General features: G+C 48.9%; 1 protein-coding gene across 7 annotated transcripts in view; it reads right to left on the reverse strand.

Moving 5' to 3' along the window:
- Positions 1-16111, reverse strand: part of DYSF (dysferlin) — a 304292-nt gene that overhangs the window by 38547 nt on the left and 249634 nt on the right. For all 7 annotated transcript variants that reach the window (XM_075128161.1, XM_075128162.1, XM_075128163.1 and 4 more), the window contains 7 exons: positions 14449-14540; positions 11197-11367; positions 10368-10510; positions 7343-7482; positions 4229-4317; positions 3726-3821; positions 1464-1605 (listed from right to left, as the gene is read on the reverse strand). In XM_075128161.1, coding sequence (XP_074984262.1) covers positions 1464-1605; positions 3726-3821; positions 4229-4317; positions 7343-7482; positions 10368-10510; positions 11197-11367; positions 14449-14540 — 873 coding nt within the window. The remainder of the gene's footprint in view (positions 1-1463; positions 1606-3725; positions 3822-4228; positions 4318-7342; positions 7483-10367; positions 10511-11196; positions 11368-14448; positions 14541-16111) is intronic.

Here is a 16111-nt window from a genome sequence, read left to right on the forward strand (position 1 = left end):
AAATGCATGAGCCTCTGCTGCATGAGCTAAAAGCCATGTGGCCCTTAGCTAAGGCTGTAGAGCATACGCATTCATCTCTCTCTCCAGGTGGTCTCGGTGCCACTACAAGGGACAGAACACCCCACCCAGGAGGCCTGTGGGTTACATGATGATACCCCAAAGCAAGCCAGTTCCTGCAGAGAGAGATGGGACCTTAAAAAAAAAACTTCTCGGGAGAACTGGGGTAGGAGAGGTGGGGCAAAGTAGAATAGATCTCACCCCACCCCCCACCCATGAACGTATTCCTGGATATTCTGCCTACATTTTCCTTAATTTAATCCCAGCATGTCTAGCTCTACCCACCCACACACCCCTGCCTGCTCCTAGGCTTCCCTGACACTTATATCCCCTTCCAATATCTGTAGGCTCTTCCCTCCCTTCACTTTTGCCAACCCACGTTATGAAGATAATTGACTATTTGTAGCTTGATCAGCAGCACAGTGCTGAGGACTGTCATTGTATATTTGGCCCCAATTCAGGATACGTGTCGACAATTTCCTCATCTCGGGGTTCACTGCTACAGCTGGGCACACATGAGGTAAGTCGAGTGCCCTCTGAAGGTCTGTTTGATCCCCCTTGTGGCTGTCTTTTACTAGCACTACTTCATATGTCCAGAACCCCTTCTCGAGAGTCAGTCCCTCTAACCCAGCGGTTCTCAAACTGTGGATTGTGACCCCATTTTAATGGGGTCACCAGGGCTGGCTCAGACTTGCTGGGGCCCGGGGCCAAAGCCCAAGCCCCACCACCCAGGACTGAAGCTGAAGCCTGAGCCGCACCACCCAGGGCTGAAGCAAAAGCCCCAGGGCTTCAGTCCGGGGTGGTAGGACTCAGGTTACAGGCTCCCTGCCTGGGGCTGAAGCCCTTGGGTTTCAGCTCTGGACTCCCTGCCTGGAGCAGTGGGGCTTGGGCTTTGGCCCCCCAACCCAGGACAGTGGGGCTCGGGCAGGCTCAGGCTTCTGTCCCCACTCCTGGGGTAATGTAGTAATTTTTGTTCTCAGAAGGGGGTCACAGTGCAATGACGTTTGAGAACTCCTGCTCTAACCCCTTAACCACTGCTGTTGTGTAACCCACTGATTCATCGATTCGAAGGCCAGAAGGAAAGAAGTGTCACTAATCCTCCCTTCACCCCCATCATTCCCATGTAAAAACAGATCAATGGCAGGCATATCATTGCATAACTTCAATATGTTGTTTGCTGTGTAGAACAAGCACATGTTGTTTGCGGTGTTGTTGTGGCCATACTGGTTCCAGGATACGAGACCAGATGTATGAGGTAATTCTTTTACTGGACCATGCTTCTGAGCTTTTCTCTTTCAGCAACAAATGTTGGTCCAGTAGAAGATATTGCCTCAAATACCTTGTCTCTAACAAGAAGTATAGTCAGTCCCCCAAGGACTATAACTAGGCGGATGTAAGAAGCTTACCTTTTTAGCAATGTGACAGACTTGCTCAGCGGGAAGGTAGTCAAAGGGGAAGACAAATCTCCAGTTGAAATTCCCTTCGCCTCCCATAGACCGGTAATGCACATCGGTCTTCTGTTTGTTCTCCTCATGGCCAATCATCCAGCTGCAAAACACAAAGGCACTGAGTAATGAAATGAAAACAAAGGATCTTTGAGCAACTCACTCAAAACTGATGGGTGCAGATATAAAGATGACTGAAGGAATAATGACAGGTTTCAGAGTAGCAGCCATGTTAGTCTGTATCCACAAAAAGAAGAGGAGTACTTGTGGCACCTTAGAGACTAAAATTTATTTGAGCATAAGCTATCGTGAGCTACAGCTCACTTCATCGGATGCAACTCACGAAAGCTTATGCTCAAATAAATTTGTTAGTGTCTAAGGTGCCACAAGTACTCCTTTTCTTTTTGAAGGAATAATGATTGGCATATTGCCCATTGGTTGCCTATTGGCTTCCAACTGGTTTTAAGATGTTTTTGACCTACAAAGTCCTAAATGACCTGGGACCTACCTACATAAGGGAGCCTAACTTTAGCTTTGACAGTTTTTGTCAGTAATTGCAAAATAACTTTCTGTAGGAAATTTTAATACAAAATTATGCATTTATTTAGTATAAAATTTAATACAAAATTAGAAATAAAAAAATCTCCTTGTCATAGAATCATGTGGGGCTGAAAGGGACCTTCAGAGGTCGTCAAGTCCAGCCCCCTGCGCTGAGGCAGAATCAAGTAAGCTTAGATCATCCCTGACAGCTGTTTGTTTAATCTGTTCTTCACAACTCCAGTCATGGGGATTCCACAAACCTCCGTTGGAAGCCTATTCTAGTGTTTAATCATCCTTACATTAGAAAGCTTTTCCTAGTAGCTAACCTAAATCTCCCTTGCGGCAGATTAAGCCCATGACTTCTTGGCCTACCTTCCGTGGGCATGGAGAACAGCTGATCACCGTCCTCTTTGTACCAGCCCTTAATGTATTTCTAGACATATCTGTACTGGTGCTAACAAGGACCATCATGCCTGGCACAATGGGGCCCTGGTCTCTGTTGGGGCTCTAGGTGCTTCTTTGATACAGATAATAAATAGCAGTTTAGCTTCTTGCAAACAAAACGCACTGTTATTTATTTGAGGTATTAGGGCCCTGATTGTGATCTATCTCATCTGCCTGCTTATAAGGACCCAGCCCATCACAGTAGCCTCTGAGCTCTAGTTAGGAGGCCAACTAGGAGTCACACATAGTCACTAGTCTGACTTGTGACAGAGGTGCCTTTGTACCATAGGGCACAGTGCCAAATCACTTATGTGTCATTTGGGATTGGCTTTATAGGAGCCAGTGTCATGCAGGAATGTTGATTACCCCATCTTGGGAAGACATGGCAAATGATGGTTGGGCAAAGCATTTAGCTCATTTACAGCAATGGGTGATCTGTATGTTGGGAATGATAAAAAACCAGGCGGGCGGGGGGGCTTGATCAAACTTTAGATATTCCCACTTCCCCAATGCTATCCCGCCCCACTCTGCTAATTCCAAACTCCAAAACGTATGGAACCTCTTGGCTAGAATTGACAACAATGAACTTGATGCGAATACCAGGTAAGCCGTGTGCATTTTGGATTTACAGGAGGAAAATTGGGATTGTAAAAAAGGGATTTACAGTCTGTTTCAAAATCCTCCCTCTTCCTGTTCATAAAACCAAGAACGTACAAAATAAGTAACTCCCTTGGCTGTGATCGCACTATTTTACACAAGATAAAACATAAATGGAGTCAGACAGAGAAGGGAAAACGTGCCAGAGGAGTTACTGCCAGCTGCCACATTTTTGTCCAGGAAAAGGAATTTCAAAAAGGCAGCTATGTAAACAAGACTAGCTCTGTATACAACACATGCATAATCCATGCCATGGATGAGGCTTCAGTTGGGCTGGTGTCCAGCAATACAACATACTAGCACCTCTCTCAAGTTGCTATCTTGTCCTTCAGAATCTCAGTTGTTACGGTTGCAAAGAAAACCGCAGAAATGTGAAGTGACTGTAGCTAATGCACTGGTGTTTGCAAAGAGCCTGGAACAACAGCTCGCAGAGGTGTGAACTTGCCCCATTTATCTCAGTGAGGGGTTCACTCAGATGCCCAATGAAGACCACCTGAATGTCGCAATAGTTAACTGTTTCCTTGCTGATCTGTAACACATTGACACATCACTAACATAGCCTGAAGCAGCGGGATCGCCTACCCTTTCACATAGATGTCGCTCATCTTCTCTCCAGTGATACTGAGGTCATCTAGGATCACGTCTTTGGTGTTCCAGATAATGCAGCGCAAGAAGAACCTGAAATATCCCCCCACCACACACCGAGACATCAGAATGGAATAAAAACCATGGTCTAAAATGGAAGGAAGCTAAGGCTATATTTAAAGGCACTTTGCTTGCAGAATAGCTCAGATGCAAAGGGTCTGATCCTGTAACTTTCACTCATGTGAGAAATCTCCCTGGGTGTAAAGTCACCCAGGAGAGTTTGGGCTAAAGGATGCTTTAGAAGCATATGGCTGTAGGCAATTAGGGCAGGAGAACGCTCCAAGCACTCATATCTCCTCTGACATGTGCATTACGATTCCCTGGGCAGAACGTGCAAGCAGCCACTATTTCTTTGTGTAAGTGACCAGATAATGTGGTCTATTCCATCAGCATCCCCGACAGGGAGCTCACACACCAGCAAGAAACAAAAACCAAGTCACCTCTTTGCTCTGCGCGGCATGATGTTGAACGGAGGTCCAGGCGGACCCAGAGACTTTGGAAACAAGTCTACCCACATCTGTAGCTTTCCCTGTAATGAAACAAACAGCTGTGAGGTCTAGGAACTGGGTTAACGTCACTCTCCTTGTTTGATGTGTTCATGGAAATATCGACTCAAAACAATGAAAGAGCTCAAAGGCAGGAGGAGATTTATTTTCGACAATGGCAAGGAGCCCACTTCTTATTTCAGCAAACAGATCTGGGAGCTGAAGCAAAGTACCCTCCCGGGGAGCACATACAGCGTACGAAACGGCTCTTTCATTTAATAGAGAGAGGCTGAGCAAGAACCGGCTGGCTTAGCTTCCAGAAGGCCCCCATTTTGAAATAAGGGTGGTTAACCATTGGAACAAACTACCAAGGGAAGTGATGGATTCTCCCTCCATCTCTTGATGTCTTCAAATCAAGACTGGATCTCTTTCTGGAAGATACTCATTAGCCAAACACAAGTTACTGGGCTCAATACCTGGGTGAAATGTACGAGCCTGGGATACAGAGGAGCTCAAAGTAGATGATGTCATGGTGTGTTCTGGCCTTAAACTCTATGACTGAATCTACCTACATTGGGTCAGATGCTCTGCTGGTGTCAAAGGGTGTAGTAGCTTCATTGACTCAATGGTGCTAGATAGATTAACACCAGCTGGGGATATGGCCTGTTACTTTTTGATGTTGTTGGGAATGGGTGCAAGGAAGAATCTAGGGACATTTGACTGTGCAGTGTCAAGGGCATAATACTTATTGACTTTGAAAATCAGCCCATCATAAATGGCTTTGGGGTGGGGGGACGCCATGAAAAATCTTCTTGCAACAGGAAACGGTAGCAAACTTTGGGCAGGTCTCCACTACTGCTTAAGCAGATCTAACTTACATCGCTCAGGGGTGTGAAAAAGACACTCCCTGAACAACACAAGTTACAGTGACCTAAACGCTGTCCACACCAGCGCTATGTCAGCAGGAGATGCTTCTAGTGTAGACCTGCCCTTTGAAAACCCAGCGTATAACTTACTGGAAACAAGTGCACACATTCTTGTGATTGATTGTAAATGATTAGGGGTCTGGAACACATGAGTTATGAGGAGAGGCTGAGGGAGCTGGGATTGTTTAGCCTGCAGAAGAGAAGAATGAGGGGGGATTTGATAGCTGCTTTCAACTACCTGAAAGGGGGTTCCAAAGAGGATGGCTCTAGACTGTTCTCAATGGTATCAGATGACAGAACGAGGAGTAATGGTCTCAAGCTGCAGTGGGGGAGGTTTAGATTGGATATTAGGAAAAACTTTTTCACTAAGAGGGTGGTGAAACACTGGAATGCGTTACCTAGGGAAGTGGTAGAATCTCCTTCCTTAGAGGTTTTTAAGGTCAGGCTTGACAAAGCCCTGGCTGGGATGATTTAACTGGGAATTGGACTAGATGACCTTCTGGGGTCCCTTCCAACCCTTATATTCTATGATTCTATCTCCTAGCTTTAAAACAGTGGGCCAGGGCCTTCCTTTTGGGAACTCCAGAGGAGCTGCCCCGTGGACTCCCTGGGCCCAGTTTCTTCACAACTGATGAGAAGAGCCAGAGTGAATCCTTCTACTGATCCTTGGTACAAATCCTGAGAGGTGCTGAGTACCTGCAACCTGCTTGACTTCCATGGAACCAGCGCTTCTCGGGATTTGGTCCACATTAGTTCTGTGGGGGTGGCAATGGGCAAACTGCCCAAGATCTGGAGGATCCTTCAAGACTTATCCAACCGCTTGAGCTCAAGCTTCTTCCCAAGATTTCTGGTTCTGCTCACCAGGGGAGACCAGAAAAAACAACTCCGCTCATCATAGTTCTAGCCAAAAGTACGAAGCGCCGCACGGGCAGTACAATGTTTAGAAAAAAGAAAAGGAGTACTTGTGGCACCTTAGAGACTAACCAATTTATTTGAGCATAAGCTTTCGTGAGCTACAGCTCACTTCACGAAAGCTCACGAAAGCTTATGCTCAAATAAATTGGTTAGTCTCTAAGGTGCCACAAGTCCTCCTTTTCTTTTTGCGAATACAGACTAACACGGCTGCTACTCTGAAACAATGTTTAGAAAGGAGTTAACAGAACAGAGTTTAGTCTGATTATAAATTCCGCAAGCCAAGGACCATCTCTTCTGCTGTTGTGTCTACAACAATGTCATGCAGCCTAGAGGACTGAGCCCTGGGTTCTAATCTTGGTTCACCTACTAACCTGCTGCATGACCTCGGTCATGTCCCTGCACCTCTCTTTGTCCTGTAATCCTTCTCTATTGAGATTGTGAGCTTGTTGGGGCAGACAGTGTCTATCGCTATGTGTTTGTACAGCCCCTGACCTCGGCCTGCCTCTTTAAAGGGTGCTGTAACAGAGCAGAGCCTGCTATTGGCACATCAGTAAATAAGATTCAGGTGCTATTGTAGTCAGCATGCTCCACCAGAGGGAAAAAAGTGGTTGGAGAGACAGCGTGGCCAGGAAATGCTAGGTCCTAAACCTGAAAGCGCCTCTGTGGCCATGAGAAAGTCTTTAACCCCCATCCCCATCATCTGCAAAGGGCAGGCAATAGTCTGCTCCCAGGGAGTTATAGGCATTGCTGTCTGCTCAATACTACGGAAGTGCCCATCGTTACTTAGTGGGTTATAGACTAGCGCTGGTCCGAAGAGTTTGGTGGAAATCTGTGTGATGGATCTATTCGGGCATCACCCACTCATACCCACGGCCACCTCCTGCAATCCCTATCCCCACGGCAAGCAGTCCTCACTGACAGCAAGGCCACCTGTCCAATGGGATTACTCTGCAGGAGAAACGCTTTGTGGGATCAGGCCGTGATTGGTTCTTGTTTGATACACAGGGGAAGCCTAGCACCCCCTGGTGGATGCATGCACAAGATGCAGCTGCTCATGGCGTAGAAAGGCACTGCCAGGGTCATCAGAAGCCTGATCCTTGACAGCCCAGTATGAACCCGTGATGCATGGCAGACCCTTTGCCAGGGGTCCCTTCTGAGCAGGCTGCTGCTGGACCAGTAGAAAAGCTCTGTTTCAGGCTTGGTCACTGACATACCCTGTGGCTCCTACCTGCTCAATTTCAGGCTGCAGCGGGCTGTAGAGAGGCCTCGTCTCCACATGCTCAGGCACCAGGCCCTGCTTCCGCAGCGCGTACAGGGCGAGCCGCTCCTCTGGCGCTCCCAGGTGCGGGTTGAGGGGCTTGCCATCCTCTGCCACAGAGAGATCAGACAGCGAGCGAGGTTACTGAATGCCCTTCATGGCTCCATCACCGACCTGGGGCCCGATTCTGATCTCACACTGCGGCTTACCCCCGGGTCACTCCACGGACCACCCTGGGTCAGCGTGAGTCCAGAAGCCCGTCTCATGGGCACTGTGACAATCTGGGGCACACGAGCTAGCAGCCTGCTGCTTGGACCAGGAGGGAGCTGGCTGGAGGGGGACAGATGGGGGCATGCTTGGTGAGGGATGCTCAGCTCTGAAAGCCACAGTCCTCTTTGTCCCACCAGGTCCCGCATCTGATGAAAAGCCGCCCTGCCAGCGCTGGTTTAGGGTAGAGTGGCTGGAGATGGGAAGGTGAACAGGACCATTTGGGGGAGTTTGCTCGGAGGTCTGCATATATTTTTGTTAAGGTTTGATCAACATGGTTCAAACTGGGTCAGTTTAACCCATCTTTCTAACGTGCCGAGGGCTGCGGAGGGGCACTGCTGAAACCAGTGAGATCACGGCTTGTACCCGGGTCAGGGTCTTCTCTCCTGGCATTGATCTGAATAAGGAGCAACTCAGCTCTTCCATAGCACTTATCAGTATTTCACACACTTTACTGTATTTATCCTCACACACACCCTGTGAGACAGGGCAGGGCCCTGTTCCCGTTGTACAGATGGGGAAACTGAGGCACAGAGAGGCTAAGTGACTGGCCCAATGTCACACGGGGAGTCTGTGGCAGATCAGGGAATCCAACCCAGGTCTCCCAAGTCCCAGGTTAACGTCCTAACCACTGGAGAGGTGAATTGGCCCCTAGTGATTACATACAAACACCCATTTGCCCCCTGTGATATTTCTGATGAGATTTTCACAAGAGGCCAGCACAGAACGTTCCTCCATTGTGCTGACCTCTGCTGACCCTCATGCAATGAATGCCAGAAGCTTCCTACCTTCTGAATCATGTTTCAGTCACAGCTCCCTTCTCCGTCCCTTATCCTTGGGAAAAGGTGCATTGTCTGCTATTATTGGACAAGATCTAACAACTTTGGTCCTGGTCTGCTCTGCACAGACATTAAAGATCCCTCATCATTTTATGGAAGAGGAGGGAGTGTATCCAATTGTCCTCACCCAAAACTTTCCCTCTCCACATATCTATGCACTGATTTGCTGGAGTCCTCCACTCCAGAGGTGGCTGCACTTCAGCAGAGCTGAGAGTCGGTTCAAAGCACCCTGAGGGCCTTTGAAATGAAATGCGCTATATCAATATTATTACAGCTCTGCTGTTTTCAGGTGATATATCCCAGCTTCTTTCTTGGCAGTGCCTTGAAGTGGTTAAACTTCATACACATGGGATTCGTCCCAAGTCCTGGAAACCTGGCTTGGGTGTGTATTTGTGTGAGGCTCAGAAATAAAAACCTCTCTCTGAAACCAACAATGTGGGGGTTATGAAATAATGGTCTGGGCACAATGCTTGTAAAACCCCTGCTCTCGTATTTAATGGCTTCACTTTATGCCCCGCCAGGTTCACATCTGACACTGCTCTGCACACACAGCTGGTTTCCAGATCTCGCTGAGGTCAAACACCCAAGCTTTGTTCTGGTTTTGAAGTGATTGCCATTAAAAGAAAGCAAGGTGAAAGGCAGGCTGGGGTGGGGAGAGACGAGCCCCCCTCAACTTAACACCTCTCCAGCACTTGGCGAAAACCTGACGCAGAACAGGAGGCTGTGAAGAAGTGGCTGCTTCCTAGCTCCTTCCAAGCGGGGTCTGTGCAGCAAAACCCTAAAACATTTGGGAGTGCTTTGTATTTCTGCTACGTACCCCAGGTCGCTGCACCAATCTCAGCCCGTGCAAGCAAAGCGCAGCTGCGTGATCACACAACCCTTTGCGCTTGTCAGACCTTATGAGGAAACTGACACCTTTTGGCACCCCTACATATTTGCATGGTGCGATTTCGCCTCTTCGGCTGGACGGAAATGCACCGTTTTGAGTCCAAAGAGGAGGAATTCCATCCTCCTGGCAAGATGGTGAATCCTGGTAGATTTCAACCGTGCACAGAAATACCATTCATGTGTATACCACAGCGGATTGCCCTCGAAATCAGAGATGGCCACCTGGGCACGGTTGTAGCTACAATGCTACTGCCTTTCAAGCTGTATGATGATAAAGGTAAGGGTGTGTTACGCTGGCCTGGTGTATGTGATATTGTCGCTCTCTAGTGGCTATACCCAGCAAGTCCAGCAGCCTGCTACCTCCATGCTGTGGCAGATTTTCTGCAACTCAAGGGCTAAAGGCCTGCATTTGTGCAGCTGAAGGCCCAGGCTCTAATTCCTCCTGATGAGAGTGGTGTCTATATGCGTTTGGCCATGGTTTGCTACAGTTACAGAAGGTATTAAGCTGATGGAAGGATGGCCTTGTGGTTAAGGCATTGAACTGGAGTTCTGGGTTCAATTCTTGAGTATACCACAGAGTCCCTACAGCACCTTGGGAAAGTCACTTCATCTCTCTGTTCCACCTCTATAAAAGGAACAGGACCATTCGTCCTTTCTCCCACTCTTGGGCTGTCTAATCTGTTTAGCCGGTGAGCTCTTTGGGGCAGGGACTGGCCCTATGTGTATGTACAGTGCCTAGCACAATAGGGCCTCGATCTGGGCTGCAGTTCGAGGAGCTGATAGGAGCACTCCAGATTCTATAATGATGATGGCTCCTTTGGGCTGGCCATGTGGGTTTTCAGATCAGAGACAACATGAGCTGAAGCTGTCACTGTAAATCAGCTTGACTGTTCATCTTCACTCATCAGTTTCGCCACCCTGTTTCACATGCTGCCAGTCTCCAGTGCAATAAACAGGAGGGGAAGTGGGAAAGGTTTATGGATGCAAGGAGACTCCTTTACCGAACTCAGAGAGGATGTACTCCTGTTCCCTGAATATGACCCGGTCTGGCTTGTAGATGGGAGCTTTGCAGTTGCGTTGCAGGGAGAAGAGATGGAGCAGTTGGGAAGGTCGGAGCTGGTCTCGCCACTGGTTGGGTCCAGAACTGAAGCAAGACGTTAGTAAGAACAAAGTGTTGTAAAATACATCCCACCTCCAAGGGCCACGACTGTTCCTGGGGCAACTGCCGGGGCTGCGGCAGAACTGCAGCCGGGGAGAATGAGGCCAGGATATTTTTTAAAGAAACCCAAACTGAACTCTAAGAGCCAGCAAGGAGCTGAGGGTGGAAGCAGCACGGCGGGAGAGGAGCTGTTCCAGGGGACAGACCTAGGCACAGTGGGATCCTCGTTATGGCCTTACACAGCACATTTCACCCTGCTTGCGGGTGAATCTCCCCCAGAATAGGCAGAGGAAACCTTAGGCTGGACCTGACCGTCTCCCAGGGGAGATGGGGGGAGCCCCATTAGCTGAGACATTTCAAGCTGTAGGGACCTCCCCCCATCCCAATATCTGCAGGATGACCCTGGTTTTGGCAGGGTGACTCCCACGTGCTCGTGGCAAGCCCTTGGGGTTTTGGGGCCAGCCACGCAGGGCCCAGGAGGCATTGCATGGCGTGAAGGTGATGTTCTGACACAAAGCTCCCCTGGCAGCGCCTCTCCTGGGCATGTCGGTGTGCTGATACCACAACAGATGCAGGTGCCCAGGATGGTGCTGGGTATCTTCCCTCCTTGACCCAGCCACGTCTCCCCGACAGGGCAGTTCAGTGCCACCTGAGCTATCAGAAGTACCTACATGCAGTAGGTCTGGGGCAGGCCGCACCGGGCACCGAATTTTGACAGGAACCGGTTCTCCAGGTCTATGACGGTCTCGCCAATCTTCTCATCCTTCGACAAGAGGTCATAGTCGTAGAGAGCGACCTTCAGGTCCTTCTCCAAAGGCAGAGTGCAGGTCAGCTCAAACATCCTGTGGAAAGGGGAAAAGCAAGAGAGTGTCAGGGATCAGGGCCTGCAGCCGAGCCAGTCTCTGGGCTGCTGGCCTGGCGTCGGCTGCCTGACGGGTGCACCTCCCGACTGGTGAGAAGAGGCAGCAGACCGGCTCTGAAGCCCAGCAGCAGCAGTTCAGTGGCTGCTCAAAACAGTCGCCCGGCGTTGCGATAGCTCCTGGGCCTGCTTGTTCCCAGCCTTCATACAGGTAACCCGGTCCTGTTCCTCAGCTCCGACTCCTCACCTGTGACCCTGGCTCTGGCACCTGGCCTCTGACTCCGGTTCTGACCCTGGGCTCCAATTCCTGATTAGCGACTCCTGCTCCAGCCATGAGGCACAACCACCCACGACAGAGAGAAGAACTGGGGGCAAGTGGCTTTTCCCGGGGTCTGTTGTTGATCACCTCTTAGGACAGACAACCCAGTGGAAACAGACCTCATGTCTTCCACCCTCCATCACATGACAGAACAACGCAGGCTTATCGGCCTGCCTGTCTCGCCACTGCCTCACCGTGCCTGATCAGAGCAGTGAGCTACTGGACTGGGCCATGGGAGACCCTGGTTCTATGCCCAGGTCAGCTGCTGACGTTCTGTGTGACTTTGAGCAAGCCTGCTTTCCCTCCCTGTGCCTCACTTTCCCAATCCACAAAATGGGAATGGTCCTGACTCGCTTTGCGATCTACAGATGGAAAGCAACTAGAGGAGAGCTGGGGATCACTCGTGAATAGTGGCCCCAGAATAATAACAGATTAACAGATAATAACAGATAATAATTCCCAGAACAGAACGTTGGGAATCATTAAGAAAGGGATAGATAATAAAACAGAAAATCTCATATTGCCTCTATATAAATCCCTGATAAGCCCACACCTTGAATACTGTGTGCAGATGTGGTCACCCTATCTCAAAAAAGATATATTGGAATTGGAAAAGGTTCAGAAAAGGGCAACAAAAATTATTGGGGGTATGGAACGGCTTCCGTATGAGGAGAGATTAATAAGAGTTGGACTGTTCAGCTTGGAAAAAAGACGACTAAGGGGGGAGATGCTAGAGGGCTATAAAGTCATGACTGGCGTGGAGAAAGTAAAGAAGGAAGTGTTATTTACTCCTTCTCATAACACAAAAACTAGGGGTCACCAAATTAAATTAGCAGGTTTAAAACAAGCAAAAGGAAGTATTTCTTCACACAATGCACAGTCAACCTGTGGAACTCCTTCCTAGAGGATGTTGTGAAGGCCAAGACTATAATCGGGTTAAAAATAGGTTCATCTATAGCTATTAGCCAGGACGGGCAGGAATGGTGTCCCTAGCCTTTGTTTGCCAGAAGCTGGGAATGGGCGACAGGGGACGGATCACTTGATGATTCCCTGTTCTGTTCATTCCCTCTGGGGCACCTGGCATTGGCCACTGTCGAAAGACAGGAGACTGGGCTAGATGGACCATTGGTCTGACCCAGTCTGGCCGTTCTTATGTTCTTATAATACCTTACTTTAAAATGGGGGGTGGGAGGTGTCTTTCTTCCAGAAGCATCCCAAAGAATTTCCTAAACTCTCTGGCTCAGCTCCCCAGCTAGTGTAAATTGGTGTCTCCACTGGAGTCACTGGGGCCAAATCCTCAGCTGATGTAAACTGATAGAGCTCTGCTGAAGTCAATGGAGATGGTCCTCACTCTCCCTTTACATCATATACACACATGCACATGCATTAGGATGGGCCTTGTTCTCATCTCACTCACGCTGGCCTTACCTCACTGATCTTCACTGACTTCCATGTGGAGTCAGTCCTGGTTTACACCGAAGGCCAGGATCTGGCCCATTGTGTCTGGGAGTCACTTCACCTGCAGCTGAAACGTGGCTGCCTCCACGGTGGAATGCGATGCCCTTTTAACAGCGCTCCCACCACTCTGCAGCAGCTTTTAGGAGGGGAAGTGAGTGATTGTGCCTCCCATTAAAGCAGCAGGAGGAATTCAGGTCAGCAAATCGTAATTGGCCAAGCTGGAAAACAGCCAGGATCCCAGGGTTATTCTTGTGAAATGGGAGCTTTAATAGCCATGAGCAGCCGGGACCTGGGTTTTCCGTCTCGTCTTCGCGACGGGGTGGTAGGTGCAGAACTCTGTCTAGACTGGTCTTTGGCTGGAAGCCAAGCCTGGCAAAAGAGACCCTACCCTCGGCTTGAGGAGCTTGCTGTGAACAGCCGAGTTCGTATTATTACATGTATCATGGTAGCATCTAATGCCCTAACTGAGAGCAGATCAGCATTGTGTTATGGGCCATTCAAACACATAGTAAAGGGATGGCCCATGAGCTGAAGGCCTTATAGCGCTAAAGACACAATGCGGTCTGACGGAGGTCTATAACATCATGAAAGGTGTGGAGAAAGTGAGCAAGGAAGTGCTATTTACCCCTTCGCATAACACACAAACCAGGGGTGACCTGATGAAATTAACAGGCAGCGGGTTTAAAACAAACATAAGGCAGTACTTCTTCACACAACGCACAGCCAACCTGTGGAATTGGTTGCCAGGGGATGTTTTTAAAGGCCAAAAGTATAACCAGGTTCAAAAACGAATGAGATAAGTTCATGGAGGATGGGTTTATCAATGGCTATTAGCCAAGATGATCAGAGATGCAAAACTATGCTCCCTAAACCTCTGACTGCCAGATGCTGGGACTAGATGACAGGGGATGGATCACTCAGTAACCGCCCTGGTCTGTTCATTCCCTTTGAAGCACCTGGCACCGGCCACTGTCGGAAGCCAGGATGCTGGGCTAGATGGATCACTGGCCTGACTCAGGACGGCAGTTCTTATGTAGCATTATTACCGCTATTTCACAGACAAAGAACAGAAAGTAAATGACTCGCCCAGGATCACACAGAGTCAGGAACTGAACTAAAACCTTGCAAGTCCCAAAGCACTGCCTTAGTCACAAGACCATCTGTGCTCTCTGACACCAGCCTTTGCCTTCCTCTCCTTTTCCTGCTCTTTCTGGTCTGCTTGTGATCCTGCCTTGGGAGGCAAGTCCCACCATCCCCATCTGGAACTGAAGCGAAAGAGAAACATACTTTCCGAAGACGGGCTCCAGCGTGCATGGGATGTAATTGTCCTGGTCATTTATGGATTTCTTTCCCACCAAAATCTTCACATAGGGGTCACACTACAGAGACAGGAGGAAAGAAACAACAGAGGAGGTGGGGCTGCTACAGACTCATCTTCAACAACAATACTAATCACTAAGGAGCAGATTCTGCCACCCTTAGTCATATGGATCAACCCCTTATTCCATGAACAGACTCTTGCGTAACACCCCACATCAGCAAGGGGGGGCGGAATCTGGCCCTTTGCTGTTCAGAACAAATTCCCAAAGGTGTTAGCACTGGCTGATCCAGCTGCGACCCCTGTGCCAGGCCTTGCCTGCCCACGGACAGGCAGTGGGGATGAGCAACTGAGGGGGCAGCATAGAAGGGGCTTACCAGAGTTGCCTTTTAGATCTCATTACCCCATAGGCGCCGACTCCATGGGTGCTCTGGGGCTCAAGCACCCATGGGGAAAAAATAGTGGGTGATCAGCACCCACCAGCCACCACTGATTGGCAGGGCTGCCAATCAGCTGTTTGGCGGCTGGGGGAGGCACTTGGGGGAGGGCAGAGAGCAGTGAGCGGCGAGGTCCTCAAGGGAGGGTTGGAGCAGGGGCAGGAAGAGACGGAGCAAGGGTGGGGCCTCTGGGAAGGGGGCAAAGTGAGGTGGGGCCTCAAGGCGGAGCAGGGGTGGAGCACTCCTGGGGAAAAATCAAAGTCAGTGCTTATGTAACACCGACAGACCTTGGTCGTCAGTGGGCAGGATTGAACCTGGGACCTCTGGAGCTAAATGCGTGAACCTCTACTGCATAAGCTAAAAGCCACATGACCTTTAGCTAACGCTGTAGCAGACTCATTAAGCTCTAAGTCGTCTAGGTGCCACTAGATGGGACAGAGCACCACACCCAGAAGGTTTGTGGGTTACACTATGCATGATCCCACTCTTAAAGGGACACATCCCCTTACTTTATTTCAGATCAGCAAATGGCCTTCTCCCAGGGAGATAATAGCCAGGGACTCCAGCGTGGAGGGGAAGAACCCATGCTGAGATCCTCAGGGCGTTTTCACTGTCCCACAAGTTTTTTAGAAGGGAAGGATGGAGAAGCCCTCAGTTAGCTAAGTCAGAAGACGTAACTCAAAGACACACAAGGAGCACGGGCACTGAGTAAGAAGCAGCCAGTTTTCTCCTGGCTGCATCAGGCAGGAAGAATCAGAGCATGCTGGGAAGGGGAGATGGTTGAACCTCTAATGATTTCTTTTTTTGACAGAAAATGGCTTTCCCACCCAAAACACTTCTGATTTCACTGAAATTCTTTGAAGGAAAGTTCCTCTATGGAAAGGAAAGTTTTCGTTTCATTTCAGTTTTTGAAAACTGAAAAAAAAAATTGATTTTCATTTTTGGTTTTTCCTCCCTTTCCTTCTCTCCATTTTTTAACCATTTCCAGGGCGAGCGGGGAGGGAGTTTCAGAAAATGTTTTTTGTCATTTTTAAAAGCAGAAACAAAATGGAAATTTTTCGTTTGACCCAAAACCAATTTTCTTTTCATTTTAAATTTTTGTCCAAAAAAAAAAAAAAAAGGGTGTTTCTGAAGTTTTCTGCAAAAAAAATTTTTTTGAAGGTAATTTTTGCTTCCTTTGAAATTTTGGCCAGAA

The sequence above is a fragment of the Caretta caretta genome, chromosome 4 (assembly GCF_965140235.1).
Source record: "Caretta caretta isolate rCarCar2 chromosome 4, rCarCar1.hap1, whole genome shotgun sequence".
Lineage (NCBI taxonomy): Eukaryota > Metazoa > Chordata > Testudines > Cheloniidae > Caretta > Caretta caretta.